The sequence below is a fragment of the Desmodus rotundus genome, chromosome 3 (genome assembly GCF_022682495.2).
Source record: "Desmodus rotundus isolate HL8 chromosome 3, HLdesRot8A.1, whole genome shotgun sequence".
In the NCBI taxonomy this organism is placed as follows: Eukaryota; Metazoa; Chordata; class Mammalia; order Chiroptera; family Phyllostomidae; genus Desmodus; species Desmodus rotundus.
In genome coordinates, this window is record NC_071389.1 from 32,041,170 (window position 1) to 32,067,841 (window position 26,672).

The window sequence follows — 26,672 nt, forward strand, 5'->3', positions numbered from 1 at the left end:
GTGGTGACAGGGCTGCCATGGCAGCTAACTCTGAGCTGTGGTCTTTGTCGGACCTCTCCTGGGGTCCTGAAGAGTGCTACAGCCAGAACAGGTTCTCTTCTCCCCACCAGAACAAGGACAGGCCGAAGGACAGCACTGTCCCTCAGAACCCAAGGCCCATTGGGCTGGGTTGGGGGTTCAGGGCCTCCTACCCCCTCACCCAGGGGAGGAGCCAGGGCTCCTGCTCTGCCTGGACTCCAGCTGTCAGAGGCTGGGCCTGAGACACACCAGGCTGGGGAGCGGCTGGCCGGGAGCCGGAGGCTGAGACTGGGCCCAGGAGGTTTTGTCCAGGCCCGGCCCTGCAGGTAGGAGTCATCTGGGTTTGCAAGGATAAGTTTTCAGTAATGAGAGCATGCAACTCTCTTGCTTTTCTTTCCTTTCTTCATCCTTAGGTCTCTATCATCATCTCTCTCACACTTATTCTCCTACATAATACTCCTTTCCTCTTGGAATTAAGCTTGCAGCCTGTCCATATGGAGCCTCCTCCTTCCCCATTGTGTGATCTGAACCTGGGAGCACTCCCAAGCCTTGGCCCTTTGGTGGCTGGGGGAGGGTGGGGAGAGGAGGCACAGCACCATGAAGAAGCCAGTGCCTTTCCTGGCTGCCCCCCCTGCCCCGGGATAATGTGGTTTTCTCCTTCAGCAGAGCTCCTCCAGGACCAGGTCTTCTTACTTCTCTCCCCAGTGCAAGAGCACAGCCACCTCCTTCCACAATGCCAGGGGAAGGGCACCCCCCGGGGTTGTGCAGTGGGGCAGCCCTGACAAAGGGCCTGGCACAGTGAGCTCAGGGAGTGACTGCGATAAATTACATTGAACTGCATGTGTGCTGAATTGGGAGGAGCATAGGCAGGTCGCAAAAACTAGAGTCACCGGGCCATGCAGGCTGAGGGCTAAGCAGTGGCCAGTGAAGGAGTGACAGCCAAGGGCTGGGGCGGCAAGAGAGAGGGCTTACAAGGTCTCTGCTACCTGAACCCAGACCCCATTGGGGTTCCTGTCCCCAGCCCAGCCAGCTTGGTGCCCCACTGGAAGGTGGTAGGGTAGAGCTGATTTCTACCCTACCTCCCATGCTGTCTCCAGTGGACATAAAACTAATGAGAAAGGGGCAGGTGGTGTAGCACAGCTCTTAGAGTGAGTCAGGCTTGAACTGAAAATCCAAAGAAGCCAGTTATGGGACATCACCCTTGAGTCTCAGCTTCCTCACCTGCAAAATTGGAATAATGAGGCCAACTCACATTCAATATAAGAATTGCAGTTGTATTTGGGATGTGACCTACCCAATACTCGAAGTCTGGCACATACTGATAAATATTAGTCCTCACCCTTCATTGTTCTGGAAGAGGAAGTTCTCCGTGGGAGGTTGGTAGAGTGGTTTTTCAGGAAGAACTTGCAAGTAGCCAGAGATACAGCAGAACCAGCCCAGAATTCTTCCAGAAGGCCACAGGATATTGAACAATTGCCCAGCCACAGCATGAGGGTGGGGTGGGGGGGTGTCCTTCCACATGGAAAACTCCGATCTGCTGAGGATTGGTGGGCTCCAGGGCTGAGGCCCATTCTGTATAACCAGCATCTCATCCCTCATGTTCAAGGTCTCAGTGCTTCCTTCCGTTAGCCAAAGCCTTCCCACCCTGGTTACAATTTCAGTCCCTCTGGGATTGGAACAAACCCAAGGCTGCTCCTCACTACAGCTCTGTGAGGGGGAAGAGCCCTTGCAGGCATGGGGAGCTGAGGGGGAGACCCCCAAGGAGTGAGGAAACGCAGCCTGGAGAACCCTAGACCAGCCACTGGGACCAGGAGCAGGGCAGGGACCCCAGGGGAGAGGAAGCTACAAGCATCTGCATGCTGCTAGTTCAGTAAGAATGGCCAGGGCCCTCTCCTTCCATCTTTTCAGCTAGATGCCCGTCCCCCCCTAAACTACTGCATCAGCTCCCTCAGTCCATCCACACCCCCCATGCTGGCTCATATGCAGTCTCAGTATGCAGTCTCAACTCGGATATTATTCCAAAATTATATCTCCCAGTGCCATATCATTCAACATTTCTATCGTTATTGAAAGCTCAGTCTCCCTCTCCCTGTGTGCCGGCCCTCAGGTGGGCTGGCTGCAAGGCCTGCTGGCCTTGGGCGAAGGGGACGTGGTCAGCCTGTTTTGTCTCTCTCACCTTCTCGGGCAGATGCCCAGGAGCTGTGGGGCTGAGGAAGGTGGGGGAGTCAGACAGGAATGTTCCGACTTGACCAGGCTGCCCCTAAGATGGCTCTGGCATGCTGGTGTCCGAAGCCTCGGCTGACCCTTCCCTGTGGGTGCTCTGGTGTGGCTCTCAGGGTTCCCTCAGCCAGGGGAGGCTCCCTGGCCCACCCCGTCTCAGCACGGCACCCCCGATCCATTCTTCCACAGCCCCCATGAATCCCAAGGTTCACCGCCTGTTCTGCCTCCTGAGACCCCTCTCAACAGCCCATTGGACAGGATCTGAGAAGATCCCCACACTGTCTTTTCCATGCATGTGGCCCACATCTAATACACGCCCCCCCCCCAAAAAAAAAACATCCACACATTTTTCACCCAACCCAGAGTGCAGCCCAGTCCCAAATCAACTACTCCCGTCTGTCCACCCCACAGTGGAAGCCGTGAGTCCGCCCCAGGCTCCCACCCCGCCGTGCTCCAGGCAGAGGCAGCCCCGTCCTCGGGGACCGCAGCTGAGAGGGACGTCTACCAAGCTCTCCAAAGCCCCTCTATGCAAAACTAACTTGGGCAACCGTCCCTCACACCCTTCCCCTTTTTTGTTGGGAGAAACACAAGGATTTATCCAAAGAAATGTTTACAAAACCCTTTTATCTCCTCCTTACAGAGCCTCTAGAATTGCCTGTCCAGCTCTTAGCTTTTCCTGTGCAGATCTGCCCCTCATTTTGCAATTCTTATGTGTACTGTGTCTTGGTAGAAACTTCCATTTTACCCACCTGTTTGCTTGTTACACTCTTCTTTAAGGCCTGGCTCAAATGACCCCACCCTCCCTCTAGCCCCTGCCCACCCTCCTCAAATGGACTTTGTTGCTTCCTCCTCTCAGCTCCTCAGCTAAGAGGGAAGGGGTGGAGGAATGTTGACCCACTTTGTGCCGAAGGTGCCTGTCCTGTGGGGCCACCTAGCTCCCGATGGGCGGGGCCCCACTGCACGTGAGCTGGTGCCTCCGCCTCACCCAGCAGGTGCACCACAGGTGCTCACCCCAGGTGACAATGACAACGTGACCACACCCTTCAGTCTCAGGCGTTTTCTGAGAGGGTCTCCTGGGTAAATGAGGCCTCACTCTTGAAGGCCAACACCTGCATGAAACCTTAGACCATTCTGTGTGAAACTCATCTGCCTGGACTTCCGGCTCTGCACCTTCTCACTGGAAACCCTGTGGTCACACTGCCGTGTTTCGTCGGTGACTCTGGGCCAGTGCATTTGCATCCTCAGCTGCAGTTCAAGACGCCCTTTGCTGAGAGTGGAGGGAGCCTGATTTACAGGTCTGTTCGCCCCGTCCAGCCTGTCCTTTGCATCATTCTTTCTGTGTTACCTGCTTTAATGATGTTTCATGCACCATCTGGCCGACCACTTTCCCTGCACAGCCAGGCCTACCTCTGGCAGCCTCCTTGCTGCTGCTGAGCTGTTTCTAGTTTGCTGTGGGCTGGAGCTCAGGGTAAACATCAGAGCTCAAGGTAAAGCGACAACGGATAGGCCCTGAGTGGGGACTCGGGGCTCGAGGATACAGGGAAGGCTAGGGCTCTGGGCATAGGCTTTCCAATATGTATTCCAGCGATGCCAAAGCCTTTTCTGCACCCTCCTGGCACTTTCTGGGCTCTGGATGCTAAATCGTCTGGCTAGCTAACCGGTAGGCGTAGCTGCTGTGGGCTCAACCTGCTGGCTCAGGGTGAGGTAAATGTGTGGGGGTAGGGCTCAGCCTCTGGCGTCTGTGCGGAGGGGATTGGGGGATGGGATGTCTGGGCAGTAGAACCCTGAAGGCCAGGTGGGCCTCTCCTTGGGAAGGGGGTCATAGGAGGAAGTCACTCACTGGCACTGAGGGGCAGGCAGGGTGCAGGCCATGCTGACTGAGGACACCAAGCTCGGAGTCACTTACCCACCTGCCCAGGGTCACCCTGCAGCTCACTAAGACATTGGCTGGGACTAGAAAGCAGGCCGCCTGGGTCGCACGTTGGATCGTCTTCCCTGGTCCCAGGGTGCTCCGTGTTCTTTCCAGGAGTGTTCATTTGTGGCAGCCCAGGGCAGGAGTGTGACCGAGAAGATAGGAATTCTGGCCCCACTCCGTGGTTTCCTATAAGCATGTCTCTTCCCGGGCCTCAGTTTCCTGCACCGTAAAAAGAGGGAAGATGGCACCTGGTGGGCTGGAGGCAGGAGCATGTGAGGGGTGGATACTTTGCAAGGGTAACAGCAGGCTCCCTCTGCCCCGGTCTCCTCCCTCCGGGCAGAGGAAAATGCATAGAAGTGACTAGGAGAAACCTGGATCAAGGCCCAGCTCTGCTCTTACTTCCCTGTGTGACCCTTTCCTGCCTGGGCTTCGGTTTCCCCTCCACACAAGCACAAGTTTGAACACCCTGACTTCTGAAGTTCTTCTCAGCTACAGGATTCCACACTCTACTCCTTTCCTCCTCCCCCTTCTCCTTCTCCCTCCGCACCTCCCCTGGGTGGGTGAGAGTGTATGTGCGCCTGTGTGTGCCTGTGTGAGTGTAGCTGGGGCAGGGCCAGGGAGAGAGTCCTGCAGAAGATGAGGGTGGCAGTCGGGGGAAAGGGTGGCCAGGCCTTTACCTGCCCGTGGGGCTCAGAGCTTCCTTGGCAGCTAATGGCACTTGGGGCTGTTTAATCATTAAAGGAAAGGAATGGATCCAGGAGCGCCTCAAAGTCCAGCCCAGTGGTGAGCGATTCACAGATGAGCACAGAGCTGGCGGCGATGGGGCCTGGAGCTGCTGGAAATGGGGCCAGGACAGCAACAGCTCCACACTCAGCCCTGGGCCCGGGGGTCAGCCTGCACGCCTATGACATCGGGGTGCTAGCCATCTACTTTGTCTTCGTCATTGGCGTGGGGGTCTGGGTGAGTCCTTCCGGAGGCTGAGGCTGGCAGGGGAGGCAGAGTCACACTCTCATCTCTGGCTGCTGAGCTGGGGGCAGGGATGGGCAGAGCAGGGAGGGGCAGGGAAGCACAGGGGTTGGGGTGAAAGGGCCTTCAGGAAATACCTGCACGAAACCCTCCTTTCATAGTCTGGCAGACAGAAGCCCAGAGAGGGGCGTGACTTGCCTGAGGTCACACAGTGAGCCAGAGCAGGCCAGACCTGAGCCGTCTCCTGACTCCCTGCCCCATCCATTCCTTCTTCACCATGCAGAGACCCCCAGCTCTGTTGATGCTTGACTCTGGCCCTACCCCACCCCCATTAGTCAGCGTCCTGGCAGGAAGCAGTGCTCCTAAAGGAGCTGGGGCTCCTCTGTTCATGGGAAGGGAGCCATGCGGGTCCCAAGGTCCTTCTGTTCCCCACTGTTCACCAAAGCCTCGGTGCCACGGATGGGGCCAGGCTCCAAGGTCAGCAAGCCCTGATTCCAACAGCTAGGGCGGCGTGGCCCTGGGAGCAGGCATCACTTTGCTGAGCCCCAGTGTTTTCACCTGGACAACGGGAATAAGGAGCACACTGCAGTGTGGTCATGGCCAGTCAGGGACATGCGTGTTTAAGCACCTGGCACAGTGCCCGGCATGTAGCTGGCAGCAGTGAGTGGCTGCGACTAGCACGGAACTATTCAGGGGAAATGCCAGCACCTGTAGGCTCTGCTGCGAGGCCACAGCCACTGGAGTCCCAGCCCGGCACTTACTAGGCTGTGGCTGGGCAGGAACCCTCCCTGGGCCTTGGTTTCCCCATCTGTAAAGTGGGGTGAACAGTCCCTGCTCCCAGAGCCGGTGGGAGGAGGAAATGGACAAACAGGTGCTCCTTGGCTCCTGGGAGGCGGGGCACTATGAGGGGCACTGACTCGCAGGTGGCTTTGGACAAGTTGCTCTCCGTCTTTGGGCCTCGAGTTCTTCATCTATGAAATTAACTCTTTCTACCCATCGGGCCTCCCCAAAGACTAGAGGTGACACTGGGAAGTTCAAGGAGAGGTTTAATAAGCACCAGGCACTCCCCACACTGGTCTCGGCCCAGTGACTAATCAATTACTCTTCCCTGGAGAAGAGAAGCTTCTTAAAATTTTCCCTTTTCCTCCTTCTCCCCCAGGCATTTCTCCTGTATCCAGACCCAGTCAGAGACCCTTTGGCCTCAGCATCTTAATGATGGCTTTGAGTTTGCCCTTCCCTCCTCCCTGCCCTGTCCTCACCCTCTGTGTCCCTGCAGTTCCTGGGCCAAGGAGCAGAGAATCTGCGTGTGGGCAGGGGTTGAGGGAATTTTGGGAAAGCCTCACCTCTGACCACTTCCTTTCCAGTCATCCATCCGTGCCAGCCGAGGGACCATTGGTGGCTATTTCCTGGCAGGGAGGTCCATGAGCTGGTGGCCGGTGAGTTGCCTTCCTTCCTCCTCTCCTCCCACATCCAGGTCCTTGTCTCAGCTTCTCCTGCCTGTGGGTCTCCCGGCTCTGGGTGCCTTCTCTCTAGTGCACACGCACCTGCCACCTGAGCGATCTTGCTAACAGACTCCGCGGACCAGTGTCCATGGGGCGCCTTCTAACGGGCCGCAGGCTGAACCTGTAGAGATGACCCAGAATGTTCCTGTCCCAGAGAAGCTGTGCCGAGCAGACAGGCTCATAACCAACAGGACCACTGCTGAGCTAGAGGGGAGCAGAGGGGCTTGTGGGTGTTTGCAGGAAGCCTCCAGCCTCCAGCCAGTGCACGTGGGGTCAGTGAAGATTTTCTCGGGAGGGTGACACATCAGCTTGATATAGAAGAGCAGCTCAGTAGGGAAATCCTACAGGCAAAACCCCCAACAACCTCAAGGAGTTGAACCTGAGACCTTTGTGACCCAGTTTCTCCCATTAGGCCACCCCCCTCGTTTCTCTCCTCCTCCATTCTGAACTTCCTACTCCCTGGGGGACTATAGATCTGTGGGCCCCCCATGGCCTTCCTTCTTTCCCGCTTAGCTACTCACTCACGGGGGAGCCTGCTGCCAGCATCATTATTTTCCCTAACATTAATTCTTTTCTTTGTAAATTGCAACGATTAATCTCATACCCCCAAACCTTTGTGGCTGTTAAGTGTATTAGAACACACGAATGCCTAGCACAGTGCCTGGCATACAGTAGGCACCCAATAAATGTCAGTTCCATCCCTCTTTGTCTTTGCTGCCCCACTTCCTCTCCTCCTCCCGATCCCAGATTTCCTGAGTCCTGGTGCTGCTCTCCCCACCTCATCCCTGCTCCCTGCCAGATTGGTTCTGGTTAAAACTGGCGCCTTGTGCCTTGCAGATTGGAGCATCTCTGATGTCCAGCAACGTGGGCAGCGGCTTGTTCATCGGCCTGGCTGGGACAGGGGCTGCCGGAGGCCTTGCCGTGGGTGGCTTTGAATGGAATGTAAGAAAGCTGGCCTGGGGGCTTCTCAGGGACACTGTGGTTCTGAACCCAAGCCACCTCACCCCTGGCCTTAGCCCTGAGAGGAACCTCAGATGTACTTGGGGAGGCCACATGGTGAATGGAGAACCCATTTTACAGATGAAGAAACCAAGACCTGGAGGAGATAGAGGGACCATCAGAGGTCACACAGGACTGGGATCAGGTCCCAGGTCCCTTACTTCCCTGCTCAGGGCTATCTTTGTAAGGCACCACCTCTCCATAGGGGGCCACCCCTCCCTATGCATCCAGGACGTGGACACCCTTTTCTCCCCACCCTCCCAGGCAACCTGGCTGCTTCTGGCCCTGGGCTGGATCTTTGTCCCTGTGTACATCGCAGCCGGTGTGGTCACAATGCCACAGTACCTGCAGAAGCGGTTCGGGGGCCAGAGGATCCAGGTGTACATGTCTGTGCTGTCTCTCATCCTCTACATCTTCACCAAGATTTCAGTGAGGACCCACGCCAGTGTGGCCGTCTTGTCTCCCTGGAAATGCTGAGTATGGGGATGGGTAGATAGACAGAGGGAAGGATGACTCCATGTACCTTCAATGCATGCTTTCCCTCAGCAGAGGGTAATCAGAGATGAACGAGAAATGTTTGTACAGTGAATGACAGTCCCTTTACCCAAAGACCAAATAATCTAGAGTTCATTCATTCACTCATTCATTCATTCCTCTTTCCATCAACTGATCCTTCATTCTGTGCCATGCATTAAATGCCTAGAATGTAACAGTTAAAAAGGTCCTTATTCTTTCTCTATGACCTAACCTTAGAAAATAAGCCTGTGTCACATGATGTGCCCAGAGGGCCAGCTCAGGGACCAAAACTAAAGCTGGGGTCCTATGACCAGTCCAGGCCCCCTGCCCTTTGCCACATTGCAGCCCTGTAGCAGGTCCATAAAACAGTGCAGGATGGGACTGGCAAGCAGGTACTGAGGGGAACTGGCTCATTCAGTTGCCAGGCCCAGGGCTGGGTACAATGATACTGCATCTTGTTCCACCGGTGCCTGTAAGCAACCGAAGTCAGCTTAGGCAAAGGATACAACCCCACCTCCTCTAATAAACCCAAACATGTGGGATGCGCAGGCCTTGCAGTCATCTCCACCTGCCAGGGCAGCCCCAGGCCTGTCCAGCAGCTGAGTGGGCTCTGCTCTGTCAGGGAGCTGCCGGGGCCCTCATCTCCTCTCAGTGGCCTCTTCTTCTCTGACCCCAGCCCCCTGCTTCACTTCCTCAGTTGTCCACTTCACCCCTCACCACACCCTTCTCGGCCAACAGGCTGCCCTGTCAGTGCACTAGGTCTCATTGCTCTCAGTCTCTGAGTTGCATGGGGTCCTCTTCTGCTTTAAAGTCTCATGGCGGCTCAGCAAGATCAAACCCATCCTCCTCAGCACAGCACTTAAGGCTGGTCCTTGTCATGTGACGAGGGCTGACAGCAGCTGGCACTGCGGAGCAGGGAGGGGACACACCCTGGTGGCCACACCAGGTGACTCCCTGGTCTGGTCTCTGTAGACTGACATCTTCTCTGGAGCCCTCTTCATCCAGATGGCCTTGGGCTGGAACCTTTACCTCTCCACAGTGATCTTGCTGGTGGTGACGGCTATCTACACCATTGCAGGTAGGGTCGAGGGCAGGCCAGGTTGGGGTGCAGGTGCCAGGAATGGAGACCAGTGACAGGGAGAGGGGGAGAGGGGAGCTTCTGCCTGTAGAGACACAGAGGGAAGGGCTGGAGGAGAGGGACGTCCAGAGGGAGGGGCAGGGAGAAAACTGCCCTTCAGAGAGGATGAGAAAAAGGAGGAGCTGAAGGTGGAGATAGAGGATCAAAGGAAAACACAGAGGAAAAGACTGAGAGACACAATGTAGCAGAGAAAGGGGAGACATAAAGGGCAGAAACAGGGGAAACAGAGCCAGCCAGAGAAAGACAGGGAAGGAGAGATCCTGAGAAAGGCCTATTGTAACAGGAAGCAGGGTGGTGATTGGGGACCGTCATCTGGACCAGGGTCACTGTGGGCCTCTTCAGACAAAGGCCACCAACCTGCCTTCCTCTGCCTGCTCCAGAGCAGCCCACACAGGCCTGCGCATCCTGGGACGCGGGGCCAGGGCAGGCTTACTGGTGGCTCGGTTGGCCTGGGAGGACCAGGGATTTAAGTGGGTGTTCAGGTAGGGGCAGTGGGTGCTCCTGGTGGAGCTAACAGCTCACAAAGGAACAGACTTGGGGAATGAAACAGCAAGTTAGGGCAGAGGCTGCCAGGTGGAAAGGGCTGGGCCTGAGCACCTAACTGGGACCAGCCTCTATCTTGCAGGTGAGCACACAGTGCAGGAAAAGGCAGGCAAGCACAGTCCACCTGTTAAGAGGGCTCTGTGTCTTCTCTGGTCTCCCCAGGGTGGCCACGCACAGGGCGGGCACCCAGAGAGGAAGCCCTGTTAGAGCTGACTGATGGGCCCTCTCCTTGGGTCCCCAGGGGGCCTCACGGCCGTGATCTACACAGATGCTCTGCAGACGGTCATCATGGTGGGGGGAGCCCTGGTCCTCATGTTTCTGGGTAAGGAGGGGAGCTGCACACACCCCAGCTTTGCCCCAAAATCCATCTGCCTTTGCCTGTCACCTCTGTGGTTTGGTCGGAACTTCCCAGAGCACAGAACCACACCCCACTCCAGGCCAGGGGCCGCTTCTCTCTATGCCAAACCAGGGGAGCCCCACCTACCCCCCACCCCCGCATTTCTGTGTCCCATACCAGTCTGGAGCCCAGGGACCCCACACAGAACTGGGAGCTGGTGGGGCACGTGGCAGGCCCACTGGGGTCTGAGGGCTGTCTCACTCCCTACGGTCTCTCCCCACAGGCTTCGAGGAGGTGGGCTGGTACACAGGGCTGGAGCAGCGGTACAGGCAGGCCATCCCTAACGCCACAGTCCCCAACACCACCTGCCACCTCCCCCGGCCTGACGCCTTCCACATGCTTCGGGACCCTGTGAGCGGGGACATCCCTTGGCCAGGCCTCATTTTCGGACTCACGGTGCTGGCCACCTGGTGCTGGTGCACGGACCAGGTGAGACCCCCAGGCTTGGCCCCACCCACCATGAACTGGGGTTGGGAGGCGGTGCGGGGGGCTCCCTGTGGGAAAACTGGGCATCTGCATGCACAGAGGGCGGGGCCTGCTCAGGGACCACTGCAGGGGCGCAGGCAGCGACCCCGTCAGAGCTCACCTGTGGCTGAGCCGAGCCTGGCCCGGCCCCAGCATCTTGCCTCCACTGGTGCCTTTTCAGGTCATTGTGCAGAGGTCGCTCTCTGCCAAGAGTCTGTCCCATGCCAAGGGAGGCTCGGTGCTGGGGGGCTACCTGAAGATCCTGCCCATGTTCTTCATCGTCATGCCCGGCATGATCAGCCGCGCCCTGTACCCAGGTGAGAGCTGGGCTCCCTCCTGGCAATGTTGGACTAGAGCAGGCAGGGGTGGCACAGCTTTTCATAAGAACATACTGTGGTATGTTAACCTTTGTGGGCCACACAAATGTATCTGAGCGACGTTTTAAAATCCTGCTTTGGCCCTGACCAGGTAGCTCATTTGGTTCGAGTATTGTCCCCATACGCCAAACTTGTGGGTTCAATCCAGGTCAGGGCACATACTAAAATCAACCAATGAATGCATCAGGAAGTGGATTGATGTTTCTTGTTCTCTCCCTTCTTCTTCTTCTCTTTCTAAAGTTAATAAATAAAAATAAAAATTTAAAAAAACCTGACTTTCCCTCTACAAGGGAAGGAGCAGTTAAGGCATTCTTGGTGCCTTCCAAGGATATCTGCCTTTCTCAGGATATAACGCCCGGCTCAAACCAGGCTCTCACCTGGGCCGGGTAGTATACGGTAGAGAAATGTCCCAGCCAGAGCTACACCATGTGCCCAGACAGCGCCTGGCCCCGACGGCCGGCCCTGACAGAGACAGCAGTGAGCACGCTCCTGCAGGTCAGAAAGCAAATACCGGGCCAACCTGAGAAGGCAGAGGACGGTTCTGCTCTAACTGCCACCACTTCTTCTGCAGATGAGGTGGGCTGCGTGGACCCCGACATCTGCCAAAGAATCTGTGGGGCCCGCGTGGGATGTTCCAACATTGCCTACCCCAAGCTGGTCATAGCGCTCATGCCCGTTGGTGAGTCCTGTGTCCCTCACCCCCCTGCCCCTCCTACCTCCCAGCTGCCTCCAATCCCACTGTCCAGGAAGGGCTGCGTTAAAGACAGACATGGGGGGGAGGAGGGAATAAAAACATTCACCTCCGTTCCCCTCCCAGTGCACGCACGCACACACACACACACACACATTCACAGGCGTGTATAAAGTGCCACTTTGTGCCCTGGCTCTGCAGACACAGGATAGAGGACAGACCCCCGTGCCCCGGCTCCGGGCGGACTCCAGGTACTCAGGCTGGCAGAGGCCACCATACAAGGTGACCAGTGTGGGAACACAGTGGGGCTGAGGGAGCCCTGAGGAGGTACCTGACCCACTCTGGGGGAATGTTGGGGACGGTTCCTCAGGGGACAGGGAATGGAGCTGAGCCCTGAGGAGCATCTTAAGCAGACAAAGCTGGAGGGTGTGGGAAATGTCACCCAGGCAGGAGGGGCTGCTGGTGCAGAGGCCCAGGGCTGGGAGACCATGAAGTCTGAGCTGAAGTGGGCCCCATGAGGGCTCCTATGCAGCAGGCCTGAGGACAGCCACTGTGGAGAAGGGGTGGTAGCCACACCTTGTCCCGGAGGGAGGGTCACCTTTACCCTGAGGGCCATGGAGGGGCGCTGGGGGTTTGAGGCCAGGGTGCATGAGTGGGCTTGAGCTTCTGAAGGACCCATCTGCCTGGAGGGCTCAGCTCAGGGGCAGGCAGGCAGGTGAGTGACAAGGGACGGGCAGTGGTCAGAGGGTGGTGATGGTGGCTCAGACCAGGTCAGTGGCTTTAGAGATGGAGAAAAGCAGTTTAAAAGGTATTAATGAGGTAGATCGACAGGACTTGATGACATTATATTTGAGGGACGAGAAAGACCGAGGTATCCAAAGAGAACTCTGGGTCTTGGGTTTACAATGCTACTGAATTTGAACAAAGAAAGAAAGGCAGGTTTATGAAGGGAAGTTGATGCCTTGAGTTGTCCCCCCACCCACCCCCCACCCCAGTAGAATAGGAAATGAATAGAAGAAACAGGTGGGGGAGGGGAGGTCCAGCTATGACAGAGCAGCCACAGAGGGAGGTGGGGGGAGGGCAGCTGAGGGGAGGTCTAGGGCACCTCTGAGAACACTGGTACGGAGACTAGAAAGACATTATTAACCAAAAAAGGACAGAGAAGGCCCTGGGGGAAGATGCCGGCCTGGGTTGGGAACCCCTAGAGTATTCCAGGGAGACATGCAGGGGGTGGTTAGAGAGTGGACTGGGGCCCTGGCCAGGTGGCACAATGGTTAGAGGGTTGTCCCCACACACCAAGGATGAGGGTCGATCTCCAGTCAGGGCACAGGCAAGAATCAACCAGTGAACGCGCAAACAGTGGAACAACAAATCAGTGTTTCTCTCTCCCTTCCTTCCTCTCTCTCTCTGTCTCTCTCTGTCTCTCTCTCTGTCTCTCTCTCAAGTCAGTAAGTAACTTTTTTAAATTACAAAAAGATTTGGACTAGAGGAGGCAAACGATGGAGGTGGGGCTGGTAGAGAGTCCCCCCCACCCCACCCCCCACCACCAGGGCGAGGAGTCGCTCTTCTAGGGGCTCAGTCATTGGAGTCAGAGACTTCAGGGGTCAGTGGGGCCCGTCCTTTCTTGCTACAGGAGGAAAAACTGTCCCCCAAAGGAAGGGCTCAGTTAACAGACCACACAGCTAGTTACGTACTTGCAGAACCAGGAAACAAATCTGGGCTTTCTGCTCCCCAGGCCGGGGCTTTGCCTGGCACGAATGTCAGTGAAAAAGGAACACAGTGGAAACAATTATTACCAACCATCCTCCCCCACACCAGTGACCCGCTAGCTAAGTGTCTACAAGCTCTGAGACCCAGACTGAGATGTCAGGGCCGCGGAGAATCTTAAAGATCAGCTAGTCTGACAGCCCTTAATGGTGTAGCTTAGGCTCAGGGAGGGCAGAAGACTCCCCAGGGCCACCGTGCAAGGAAGGCAAAGTGTGGTCAGAACAGAGCGGCAGGCCCTGGGTTCCTTAGCGGGTCGGGAACCTCATGCAGCACCTTCCCCATCCCAGTTCCACCCCACACTCACTACCCTGCTGGGCACTGCAGCCTCCGTGGCTCCTGGCAGAGCCTGAATGGCCAGCTGGTTGTCTACGGAGACCTCGTCTCTCCCCAGGTCTGCGGGGCCTGATGATCGCTGTGATCATGGCCGCCCTCATGAGCTCGCTGACCTCCATCTTCAACAGCAGCAGCACCCTGTTCGCCATTGACGTGTGGCTGCGCTTCCGCAGGAAGGCGACGGAGCAGGAGCTGATGGTGGTGGGCAGGTGTGTTAGCCTGCCCTCCTCGGGGCCACCTTCCTGTAGGCAGACCCTTCTCCCCCTCCTCCCTGCCTGGGTTGCCCTGGGGAGATGTGGCTGGGACTGGGCCCCGCCTGGCCCGCAGAGCTCCTGGTTCTGGCGCCACCTTCCGACTCGACCTCAGGTAAGTATCCCACGCCACCCCTCCGCAGCTCCGCACCACTCCTCCTGCTCCACAAAAGGAGAAAAAAAACCCTTCCCCACCTGTTCTGCTTTCTCTTGAAATTGATCAGCGGGGTTAATGAGAGCAGCTGACAAAGCATTTAAGCAATGGAACGAGAACCGTGTCAGTGGGCAGGAGTTAGCAACCTGCGCACCCCATTGTCTTTCAGACCAGCTGTCACCCCAGGATAGCAGAAGCTATTAACTGACTCCATCACTCTTACTCTGAGGTCCTCCTGGCATCACATGTTTGTGCTGGGGACACAGGGTCGACTTACAGGCCCTGCCTTGAGGGTGTGCAGGGTTTAATGAGAGAGGCGGAAGCACAGGTGACACAGTGAGGGGCCTGAAAAGGTGTTTTAGGGAGTTTGTCTCCAAAGGAACACCAGGCTGAAGAATTTGAACTTTACCTTGTAGGTGCCAGTTTTATGCTTTTCAGAGTATAAGTGGGTGGCTAATCATTCTTTTTCTCCCTGAGGCTGGGGGGTTTGTAGTTTTCATAGGCTTACGGGGCCCTTTCTGAAATCTTTGCTTCATAATTTAAGGCTCTGTAACTCAGGTTTCTGGACTAACGTGTTCATTCTCCCCTTTGGGTAGATGGTACTTGAGTTTAGATGACTTGCTTTTTCCCATCTCCCTGCCTTTGCATGCACTGTTCCTTCCACCACAGAGCCTGCTGCCCAGGAGACTCCCTCCCACTGCCTGCTCACAGGGGCACCCAGCCCTGTGCACAGGGACCGAGTGTGCAAAGAGGCGAGGATAAGCGGGAGGGAGGCCACTTGGGTAGCTGCTGCTTTAGTGGGGCCTGAGAGAAAGTGGGAGGGAAAGGAGAGGAGAGGCCAGGTGTGCAGAGACATTTCTAAGAGTGTCCTTCGACATTTGCATACTGAACTGCCGACCAGGGGTGTCCAACCTTTTGGCATCTCTAGGCCACATTGGAAGAAGAAAGGTTGTCTTGGGCCACACATTAAATACATTGCAACACGTAATCACGCACAAAAAAAAGTCTCTTAATGTTTTAAGTAAATTTACCATTTTGTGTTGGGCTGCAGGTTGAACACCCCTATACCAGTGGAGTTTTGGTGCCATCTGCTGGCCAAAGGCATTATTGCATCCAGCACATCCCAAAAAACTTTTTGATCATCCTGATCGCACACCTGCAAAATTATATACATAGAAAGCAGTTTTGGGGACCTGGGCCTGAGCCAGGATCCATTGAGGGGGAGTCAGGATATGAAGATACAGTCTCTTCTCTGAGCTAAATGACAACGTAAGGGAAAGAGGCTTACAGCTGGAGAAGCCTAGAGAAGGGAGAGTCCCTGGAGCCTGGAGCCATGGTGGAGAAGGGGGCTGCCCAGCACCGGGTTTGGGTGAAAAAGAGAAAGAAAGGCATCCCAAACAGAGACCAGAGGCCATCTACCTGGGTGGGTGGTGGGGTGGGAGGTATGGATTCTCTTCTGAAGAGCAGGTGGGCTCTATGACCTCAAAGGCATCTGATCAAAAAATCCTTGGTCTCTTAGATTCTGGAGTTCAGTATTCTGGGATTTTAAGAGTTCAAAATTCTGGATTTTAGCATTTGGGATTCTGGTCCTGACATTCTCTGGTGCAGCAACCATGCATCCACTCCCTCTCCCCGGTTCCCAAGCATCCCCTGCACCCCACCCCGTGCCCCGCCACCCCGAGTGCACCTCACGGCACCCTGTGCCCTCCTGGCAGAGTGTTTGTGGTGCTCCTGGTCGTCGTCAGCATCCTCTGGATCCCCATCATCCAAAGCTCCAACAGCGGCCAGCTCTTCGACTACATCCAGTCCGTCACCAGCTACCTCGCCCCGCCTATCACTGCACTGTTCCTGCTGGCCATCTTCTGCAAGAGGGTCACAGAGCCTGTGAGTACAGCAGGTCACCACAGGGTCGGGAGAGCTGGTCTGGCATAACCTGGTCTCTCTCCGTGACCTTGGCAAGCTGACTACCCCTCTCCCCATCCATAGCCTCAGGTCTAGAGTCATTCACCTGCTCAACAGACATCCATCCATCTTATTAGGAAGGTGCTGGGATGTGTGGTTTACAAGGTGCCCACAGGTCTGCCATCACGGGGCCAGCTGGCAGGAATGATAATTCAATAAGCGATAAAAAGAAAGAAGAATGGCTGCTAGGAGAGTAAAGAACAGGCTAAACTTATGGGATACCTGGGAGGGGGTCAGGGAAGGCTTCCTGGAGGAAGCAGCATCTGAGCTGAGACACAAAGGATTAATGGGAAGGGAAGAGTATTTCAGACATGAGGAAGAGTATGTGAAAACTCAAGACAGACTAGGAGATCTCTAGGGTTTGTTTAATATCTAACAATGTAAGATTTTATATGAAAGCAAAAAACAATAGCAAGGATGATGCTGAAATGAAGTGTGAACTCACAGAGGCACTTGCATGTGTCATTTGTGAAACTGCACTGAAATCTAACAGGAGCCTGGGAGGAGTCAAGGCAGGACCATTGTTACCATGGTAACTCCCCAGAACAGGCTAGAAAAGGCTCATATCTGTTAGCTGTACTTTCAGGAGGTAAGGGACGTCATGGACTGTACTCCAGAGGGGCCACGGAGAGCTTAAAGTAACCGCAAAGGAGATTATAGGAACCCCTCTCCCAGTGGACTTCGAAGCCAGGTGCCCACTGTTGCCTGCTGTTTGCAGAGGTCTGCTCTCCCTGCTGGTAATCACGGTCACAGCAAAACTCCATTGAACTCTGGATGTTTCTGCTCATTGCAGAATTTTTGAAATTGGGATTAGCATCTCAATTAAAAAAAATACAAGTCATCTGACTTACAGATAGGAAGCAGGCATCGTTCGGGTTGAACAGTGCTATAAAGAAGATACAAAAGGTGCCAGGGCTTGTGTTTTGTTAAAAAAGACAAAAGATGGGAAAAATAGAAGTAGCAAAAGGGAGATGTCTACACTGACTTCTGATTTATCATAACAGGAAGTTGGGAATGGGGATCCTGGTGCTTATACAAGATCATATTCCATTCAAGTTGAATATTAAACTCCTCTACTTCTGAATTTCTCCCATCAGGGCACACGAGAAAAGTGTGAGTCAGCGAGGTCGGGTCACTGCGTCAGTTACTCTGGAGTGGAGCCAGGGTCCAAACCCTGGTCTGTCTGACTCTGGAGCCTGTGTTCTTTCCAGTACCCTGCTCTGCCTGCCTTTACGTTAAGACAAAGCCTGAGCAGCAATGGGGAATTCACTCCGATGGACTTGCAAACACTGTAACCAGCCAGGGGAAGAGAGATTTGAAGGCAGAGTGGCTTTTAGCTTCCGAGGTCTCCCACCTGGATTTCACCCCTGCCTGGTCTGTTCTCTCTCCACAGGGGGCCTTCTGGGGGCTCATGTCTGGCCTGGTGGTGGGGCTCGTGCGCATGATCCTGGAGTTCTCCTACCCCGCCCCAGCCTGTGGGGAGGTGGACCGGAGGCCAGCAGTGCTCAAGGACTTCCACTACCTCTACTTTGCCCTCGTCCTCTGCGGGCTCACTGCCATCGTCATCGTCGCTGTCAGCCTCTGTACAACCCCCATCCCTGAGGAAAAGGCAAGTGGACTGCTCAGGCCAAGGGGACCCCAGGATGCCCCTCCTCCCAGGCCTGGAATCCCACCACTGAGTTCCGCTCCACTGAGTTATGGTCCCGCCTGTGGCCACACAGATGTCCCAGGGAGGGGACCTCACTGGGTTATTAATTCCCAACTGAAGAGTAATTCATTCCATTGGAAAATCACTCAGTGAGCACCTACTATGTGCCAGGCCCTGTGCTGGGGTTACAGAGATGAGGTCTCTGCCAGCAACTGCCCACAGGGGGTGTGGAGGGGGAACAGACACCTGCACAAACAGTTGTTCTACCAAGAGAAGGTGCAGGAGGGCCAGCCTCAAAGGGCAGGCTGGGCACAGAGGGCAGGCAGTCCCCCCTAGGGGCCGGGAGTGTTGACTTTTAGCAACAAGAGTAGGACGTTAACCAGGAGTGCTCACCTCTCCCATGCCGACGATTTGCCAGTCTTTGGAAATGGGGCCCTGTGTTTTGAAATCGTTCTTTCTGTAGAGGAAAAGAGCACTCACTTGCTCCAGCTGTGGTAATGAGCTAGCACAGAAAGAGACTTAAACAACAGGAAGTTACTTTCTCACAATCTGGAGGCTGGAAGTCGGAGATCCAGGTGTTCTGGACAGTTTCCTGTGCGGCCTCTCACCTGGGCTTGTAGGCCTCCTTCCCCGCTCTGTCTTCAACAGTCTTCCCCTCACCTCCTCTTCTTACAACAACACCCCTGACTATCGGGTGAGGGCCACTCTAAACGCCTCGCTCAACCCGCACTGCCGCTTTGAAGCCCTGTCTCCACACCCTGTCATTTTCCGGAGTCCTGGGGGTAGGACTTACGGGGCGGGGGGGGGGGGGGGGGGGGGGGGAGGGCATAACAGAGCCCCTGCCAGAAGCTGGTCCCTGAAACACCGAGTGGAAATCAGTGGTAACACCCCTCACCCCTATGGAGCATCGGAGTTCACAGCACTCCAGAGTGACACCGAGTCCTCCACATAAGCAGGCCACTCACAGGTGAGCCAGGAGAGGTGGACGTCTCCAGGGCTCACTGTGCTCACTTCTGGAAGCTTCCACCTTCTCCACTGTCTGTCTGCTGTCTCACTCCCATGCCGAAGTGTTTCCCGGTTAAATATCCCTCCCTGGGTCCTGTTCTCCTCCAGGGAATGCTTCCTCCCTCCCTGCCTCAAAAACAAACTTTTGCAAAGAATGGTCTCCGTTCCCAGCCCCCATCTCCCACCTCTCCTCTACTTCTTAACGCGCTGCAGCCTGGCTGGTGTCCCACCTCCCACAGAAACCGCTCTCCCCAAGATCCCCAATAACCTTCGTGTTGCTAAAATCAATGGCCCCTTCCACTTCTTTATGTGAAGTGAAATCTGAGAGGCAGATACTGCTGACCAGCTCCTGCTTCCCGAAGCCCTCTCACCTACTCACTTCCGCGACATGTTTCCCTCCAGTATTTTTCCTACCCTTCTGATCACTCTTCCTCCTTCTTCACGGGGCTTTCTTCAGGCCCCTTACATATCATAGCTTCTCAGACACCCACCGGTGGCCTGTGCCCTTTCTCACCCCATACTGTCCTCGAGCTATCCTGTTCATGGCCGTTAATTCAACAACCTTCTAGATATAGAGGAAACTCAATTCTTTATCTCCAGCCAATGCCCCTCTTCCAAGATTCAAACCCCAAATCCAGCTGTCTCTTCAAGAATTAAAGAGGCGCCATCCATATGCTGCTAGCGATCCACACGTAAGTACAAAGTGAAGGTGCCTGCGGGATCCAAGCCCAGGAACAGCCTGGGCTCTGCTGTTCCCACAAGGGGCTCAGTGGGGCCAGCACAGCTGGGTGCCCCCCGGACAGTGTCTCAGGAGAGGGGCCAGCCCTGCCCTGCTGTGCACGTTTGTAGGAGGTCGGCGTCAGGGCAGCGGTTCCCGGTTCAATATGTAACAGAGAACTGCCTGGCCAGGAGGAGAGCCTCGTTGGGAAGGAGCTCAGGTAGTTGAGGTCAGGCCCAGCTGATGTCAGCCAGAGAACCTGCCACTTCTTCTCTCCTGAGTCACCACGAAGGGAGTAGCAGGAAAGCTGGAGAGGGCCGCCCAGATACACAGGTGTGCTCCTCCTCACCTGCAAGTCTGCACTTGGAGGCCCTACAGACTCTTCAAGCTCATCATCGTGTGTGTATGAGCTCATCTCTCTCTCACACACACGCACACACTTGTGCACACACACAAATTCAATCCTGCTCCTGCCCACTCTGTGTCTGGGGGGGCACCACTACCCACCTGATGGTCCAAGGCAGGAGCCTGAGACCACGTTATCATTTCTGTCTCCCTCGCCCAGCTCACTCGGTCGGTCACCATGGCCTGGAGACCTGACTCCTGAACATTCCACACGACTGCTCCCTCTGCGGCCTCAGGCACACTTTACTTCTCGCTTCACTTTTGCAACAGCCTCCCAGCTGGATCCCTTCGATTCACTCTGAGGGGTCTTTCTAAATCCCATGACTTAGCCCTTCTTCCCAGTTTCCAAAGTCTGCAGTGACTCTCCACTGCATTGTTTCTGTAAGAGATATCGACGCCTCAGCCTGACCATGGCAGCCCTTTCTCATGGGTGCCTGCCGCCCTGATGGCTTCTTTTCTCCCCGTCTGTGAGCTCATGAGGTCAGGGGCTGTCCTGCCTCCCGGTGTTTTCCAGCCCCTGCGTTGCGCTCAGCTCAGGGAGTGCGCGCAGGCTAATAGGCAGGCACCCTGCCTCCCATCCCCGGATCCTCACCGCCCTCAAGGCCTCCCACGATTGGCCTGCTTGCCTCTACAGCATGACTTCCCTCCAGAGGTAACTGAACAAGACAGTGTTGCTTTTCTTTCCCTCTAGCTCGCTCGCCTGACGTGGTGGACACGGAACCGTCCCCCCGCTGAGCTGGAGAAGGAAGCCAGTGAGGACTCAACAGGGAGAGCCGAGATGCCACCTGGGGAGCCCCCTGCAGGAGACGGAGGGGCAGGCAACTGCAGCCAGGGCCAGCAGCAGCAGCATGGAGGTAGGCTGAGGGTGTTCTCGGGGTGTGTATCATTGGGGACTGATGGGGACAGACACTGGGTCGTAGGTCCCCAAAGACCCCTTTTGGGGATCATTGGGAATGGAGTCTCTATACAAGTCCAGAAAATATCCTTCCTCCCTTCCCACGTATCTATGAACTGTTTGAGGAATAAGACAATAAGGCAGAGGGGGGCCAAAATATTGCCCTCATTACCAGTAAAGTGTAGGTGGAAAGATGTGGTTTAGATCCATGGGGAGGTACACTTCCTAATCCTGAACCCCAGCGTTAGTTGGGTTAATCCTGACCCATCAGTCACCTCCCCCTGTGAGCACTGCACTGCCGAGGAGGAGGGAGGGACTGAGCCAAGCATGCTCTCTTCATCCTCCTCAGATCCACAACTGGGAAGTCCCCTCACCTCTCCTGGGTTGGATGAACCTAAGGGCAGAACATCAAAGGGTGTTACACTAATTGAGCTCTATCCACATGTCAGGAAACATCGGCTATGGCAAAGAAACAGCCCCACACCCACACACACATTTTATCATTTATTCTCCACTGGGTTTAATAATCTGCCAGGCCATCCTTCCCAGGAAGAGAGCAGGTGTGTCCATACAGTGCTGTCTGTGTTCATGAGGTTCCTCCGGAGCCACCACCCTTCCCAGGAGAACCCCCGGGGGCTGCTGCTCAGGGGCCATATGAATGTTGCCTCCTGGAGGTTCCTAAATGCGTTAAGAGTAGTGTGTGAGTTAAATGTACTCCAAGACCACATGGTATCTAAAGTTGACACAGACATAATGTAGCTGTTTTAGATGTAATGCAGTTATAACCTTCCTGTATGTGATTAAATAATGTTAAGATATTCTGCTTTCTTAACATCATAGAGACTTCCCAAAGTATGAAATTCTCAAGGAAAGATTGATGTTAAAAATAGTAAATCAGTTTGCAATTTAATGCCCCAAATCCATTTCTCTTGCCCTTGTGAGTTAAAAATTTAATGAAATCTAAGTCCTAAGTTTACTTCCTGGCTCTGGTAGAAGGAGCCCCAGTGCCCAGGTGGAGTTGGGGTGCCTTCGGACATTGCCTCCTCCCATTGGGTTGGACAGAGCTCCATCGGGGCCTCAGAAAGTATCTTAGTTCCATCTCCATCATCTGTGGGCCAAACCTCTAATAACTCCAGCAAGTGTAAACCTTAGATGAGGTTACCAAGCACCGGTTATTGGACCTGTATGGCTGGCAGCTACACCACTCAGCTCCACGTCTTTGCCAGGTGCAGGCAGCCCAGTGCTTCCCCGAGGCTGAGATGCTTCCCACCTTTCTTGAGCCTTTCACCTTTGCTTAGGGCCCTGACTCCAGAGAAACAACCACTTGCCTAGAGGTAATGACACCATAAACTCCAGAATATGAGCTCTACCAATATTTAAGACTCCAAGCTTCTTGGCCTGTTTGCACAGGGAGAAGCCAGTAGTCTACTACACACACACACACACACACACACACACAAATCCATAATGGGGAATATAATCTTTTATAAAGTTCCAAGACTCACTTCAGAAAGCACCAACAGGACTTCTGGCCAAGATGGAGGTGTAGGTACACTTTGCCTCCTCTCACAACCAAAAGAAGGACAACAACAAATTTGAAAACAAGAAATAACCAGAGCTGCCAGAAAATTGAACTGTATGGAAGTCCAACAGTCAAGGAGTTAAAGAAGAAACATTCATCCAGACCAGTAGGAGGGGCAGGGATGGGCAACTAGGGTGGAGAGGACTCATGGCAAGGCAGCAGCTGGCAGAGCAGGCGGTCCCACATTTGTGTGCAGGTAAGCTGGGAGGAACAACTGGGGAGAAAGACAGACTGTGCTGCAACCCAGAGTTCCAGCTCCAGCTCGGGGAAATAAAGCCTCAAAATCTCTGACTGAAAAAACCTGTGGGGTTTGAGTCGGCAGGAGAAACTCCCAGCCTCACAGGAGAGTTCATTGGAGAGACCTCCTAGAACGTACATAAAACCACCCACCTGAGAATTAGCACCAAGAAGGGACCAATTTGCTTGTGGGTAGTGGAAGAAGTGACTGAAAGCCAACAGAGAGCTGAGCAAGAGGCAGTGTTCCCTCCAGGACCCCTCCCCCACATACGGTGCCAGAGCACAGTGACCTGGGTTGCTCCACCCTGGCAAATACCTAAGGCTCCACCCCTTACTACATAACAGGTGTGCCAAGACAAAGAAATATGGCCCAAATGAAAGAACAGATCAAAGCTCTAGAAAAAAACACAACTAAATGATGAAGAGATAGCCTACCTATCAGATGCACAGTTCAAAACACTGGTAATCAGGATGCTCGCAGAAATGGTTGAATATGGTCACAAAATAGAAGAAAAAGTAAAGGCTATGAAAGGTGAAATAAATGAAAATGTACAGGGAACCAACAATGAAAGGAAGGAAACCGGGACTCAAATCACTGGTTTGGAGCAGAAGGAAGAAAGAAACATTCAACCAGAACAGAATGAAGAAACAAGAATTCAGAAAAATGAGGAGAGGCTTAGGAACCTCCGGGACAACTTTAAACGTTCCAACTTCCAAATCACAGGGATGCCAGAAGGAGAAGAGGAAGAGCAAGAAATTTAAAACTTATTTGAAAACATAATGAAGGAGAACTTCCCTAAACTGGCAAAGGAAATAGATTTGCAGGAAGTCCAGGAAGCTCAGAGAGTCCCAAAGAAGTTGGACCCAAGGAAGCTCACAGTAAGGCACATCCTAATTACATTACCCAAGATTGCAAATGAGGAGAGAATCTTAAAAACAGAAAGAGAAAAGGAGACAGTTACCTACAAAGGAGTTCCCATAAGACTATCAGCTGATTTCTCAAAAGAAACCTTGCAGGCAAGAAGGGATTGGAAAGAAGTACTCAAAGTCATGAAAGGCAAGGACCTACATCCAATATTACTCTATCCAGCAAAGCTATCATTTAGAATGGAAGGGCAGATAAAGTGCTTCCCAGATAAGCAAACAACTAGACCAGGAACAGAATCACAGAAATGGAGATCACATGGAGGGTTATCAGCAGAGAGGGGGAGAGGGAGAATAGGGGGAAAGGTACAGGGAATAAGTAGCATAAATGGTAGGTACAAAATAGACAGGGGGAAGTTAAGAATAGTATGGGAAGTGGAGAAGCCAAAGAACTTATATATATGACCCATGAACATGAACTAAGGTAGGGGAATGATGGTGGGAGGGTAGGTACAGGGCAGAGGGGAATAAAGTGGAGAAAAAAATGGAACAACTATAATAGCATAATGAATAAAATATATTTTTTAAGAAAAGAAAGCACCAACAAATCTCAAAGTCACCAGCCTTAGTCTACTCGGTTGTCCCAATTTTGCTTTGCAAAATGTAACTCCTTACCTCTTGTTTGAACTTTGTGGTCCATACACCAGACTCTGGGTCTCAAAACTGCTTCTTACCCAATGACAGCAAGGACCTGGGCCTGGTCCCTGTAAAAACTTATGGGGTGGAAGAAGCAATCTGAGAGCACAGGTCTTTGCAGGCGAGGCAGCTACCAAGAGAGAGGAAAGAGCAAGGGATGAAGCAGCAAAGACAGCTCCCAAACTGCAGCAGGGAGGGCACGGCCTGTACTCTCCACAGCGAAGCCTCAGGACCAGGCAGACTTACAGGGTCACAGGCAGCCCTTCCTGGTGGCCCCTATGTCAAGGGCAGAGCCTGTCTCTGGAGAATCTGAGAAGCAACTGCTTCCTATGGGTGGCTTGCACCCAAAAGGGACATGGGAGGACTAAAAGGGACTAAGTCAGCAAAATTCAATGAGAGAAATCCCTCCCAACCACTAGGACACGGAAAGGGCAGGGAGAGGCAAGTGCTATAATATGGGAGAGCCCCTCCTCTGCCAAGGGGAACATGGGGAATTGGGTAGAAGCACCCAGCTCTCAAAAGGCTGCAGGCAGACGAAGCCTCATTTGTGCTGTACTGTTAAAAAGCAAACTGGCAGTGTGTTTTCGAGTCCCAGAAACAGGAAGTTAACAACGAATTGAAGGGCCACAGAGCAGCTCTGGAAGAAGTGTATACATCCCGGGCTGTAGATCGGTTTAGGTTTATTGAGTCATCGCTCACCAATAACTGCCGAAGTGACTCAAAAGAGAGAGCTGGGACTGCTTGTGGAAAGATAAAGCTCACGCAATCGAAGACCTGAAGTCATCTTCCTGCTCTCCAGGCAGGTCTGCGGCTCTGTGACCTTAAGCAAGTCGCTTCCGCTCTGAGCCTTTTCCCTCCTCTGCACAGTGAGGGAGCCAGACCAGGGGCACCCGGGGTGTCTGCATCCCTGAGACTCGACAGTCACACTGAACTCACCAAGTGCCAAGTCCCAAAGCCATTGAGATAATGAAGCATTTCCAACGGGCTGTATTCAACCTCAGTGAAAGGATTTTTATGGGAATTTTATTTTAACATAGTAACTGGTAATCCAAAAAAACTTTAAGAATATTTACTTTCTTTATTAGTTCTTTTAAACTTAGTTTTTAGTGAATCGTGCTCCTTTTTAACCTCAGGGTGAGCAGCCCCTTCTCCACTCTGGGGACCTGTGTCCCCACTGCAGTCCCATGCACCTCTCCCCACCGCTCCAGTGCTGTCCCTTTCTTTGCAAAGTGCTGTCAAATCTGCATCCTCATTTGATGAACAAACAACCCGCAGACAGGACATACTCCATTAATTTATTTGGGAGGGAAAAAGACCCTGCAGCTCAGAGAGGTTGCATGATTTGCATATGGCCTCCTCAGGCGCTGGCTTGGCCAGATGGCAGAGCTGGCCCTGGCATGCAGCTTCCGGCCCAATGCCCTTCCCACAGCAGAGATCGCATCAGTCTGCCTGTCCCGGCTGCTGCCGCCCTCCTGAGGGGGATAATGCAGCTCACTGTGTCCTCATGGGGCCGTGTGATCTGAATTGAGTTGAGCTGCATTATACACACCTGCTCACCTGCACGATGCAGAAGTGTCTGCTCCATGACTGTTTGGATGCTGTGGCCGGGGTCAGAGTTCAGGGTAGAGGCCCAGCTCCCCACCCAGTCCGTGGCTGAGAGAAAGGGCTAAGCTGACTGTCCCACATCCCCCCTCTCTCCGTGCACCTCCCCCCTTTCTTTGACTTCTCACCATCTCTCTCCCTCCCCTGCTCCCTCATCACTCTCCTTTCGGACCTTGCCTTGCCACTCCCCTCCTGCTTCCCTCCTCCTTCTGGCTTTTTATTCCCAGCCCCACGAAGATCCTGGGGAAAGCTGCTGTGGGGCTGGCTGTGCGGGCTCTCCGGGGCCCCACAGCAAGCCCTGAGCCCAGCAGAGGAGGCCGCGCGAGAGCAGAAGCTGACCAGCATCGAGGAGGAGCCGCTCTGGAGAAGCGTCTGCAACGTCAATGCCGTCCTCCTGCTGGCCATCAATGTCTTCCTCTGGGGCTATTTCGCATGACTCCGCGGACCTGGCTGCAGCTGAGGCAGACAAAATGCAGCCCCAGTCTGGCCAGTCACAGACACTGGCTTTCCTCCCACCTTGCTGTCCAAACTGGAGACCACAGAGGCTGAGGCTGCGAGAGTGCCAGCAGAGCCCCTCATCCAGCCTGCGCTCTTGACTGGTGGTGAAGTGGGGGCCCAGAGAGTGCGCTGAGCCTGCCCAGGGCCACACAGCAGGATTCACACTGGCCTCCTGACTCCAGCTCTCCTCCCATTACATTGCCGTAAAGTCCTACCTCAAAAGTGCCGTTTTCACCTTCTTGGTGAGTCTGCTCAGGAGCATTTACTCAACGTGTGTCTTGAGATTAAAAAGTGGATGATACAAACAA

At 54.2% G+C, this 26,672-nt stretch overlaps 1 protein-coding gene across 4 annotated transcripts; it reads left to right on the plus strand.

Moving 5' to 3' along the window:
- Window positions 1-17: 17 nt before the first annotated feature.
- Window positions 18-26,672, plus strand: SLC5A9 (solute carrier family 5 member 9). 4 transcript variants are annotated; one of them, XM_045204264.2, is made up of 16 exons: window positions 18-344; window positions 3,340-3,533; window positions 4,895-5,113; window positions 6,484-6,555; window positions 7,459-7,563; window positions 7,885-8,049; window positions 9,109-9,214; window positions 10,059-10,139; window positions 10,438-10,643; window positions 10,861-10,996; window positions 11,628-11,735; window positions 13,906-14,056; window positions 15,968-16,136; window positions 17,608-17,823; window positions 20,682-20,844; window positions 26,094-26,672. In XM_045204264.2, exons 3-16 carry the CDS (start codon window positions 4,952-4,954, stop codon window positions 26,300-26,302), a joined length of 2,049 nt encoding a protein of 682 aa, XP_045060199.2. In that variant the 5' UTR covers window positions 18-344; window positions 3,340-3,533; window positions 4,895-4,951; the 3' UTR covers window positions 26,303-26,672. The 4 variants fall into 4 exon arrangements, with proteins under 4 accessions (XP_045060199.2, XP_045060202.2, XP_045060204.2 ...); XM_045204267.2 differs by lacking the exon at window positions 3,340-3,533; XM_045204263.3 differs by lacking the exon at window positions 18-344 and having other exon boundaries at window positions 2,033-3,533.

What these genes read in the sequence shown, in the direction of transcription:
- SLC5A9 (XM_045204264.2), top strand. Translation starts at nt 4,952, where the DNA reads ATGAGCACAGAGCTGGCGGCGATGGGGCCTGGAGCTGCTGGAAATGGG. An exon ending in ACATCTTCACCAAGATTTCA is followed by an intron (nt 8,050 to 9,108) that starts GTGAGGACCCAC and finishes TGGTCTCTGTAG; the next exon opens with ACTGACATCTTCTCTGGAGC. An exon ending in GGTGCTGGTGCACGGACCAG is followed by an intron (nt 10,644 to 10,860) that starts GTGAGACCCCCA and finishes GTGCCTTTTCAG; the next exon opens with GTCATTGTGCAGAGGTCGCT.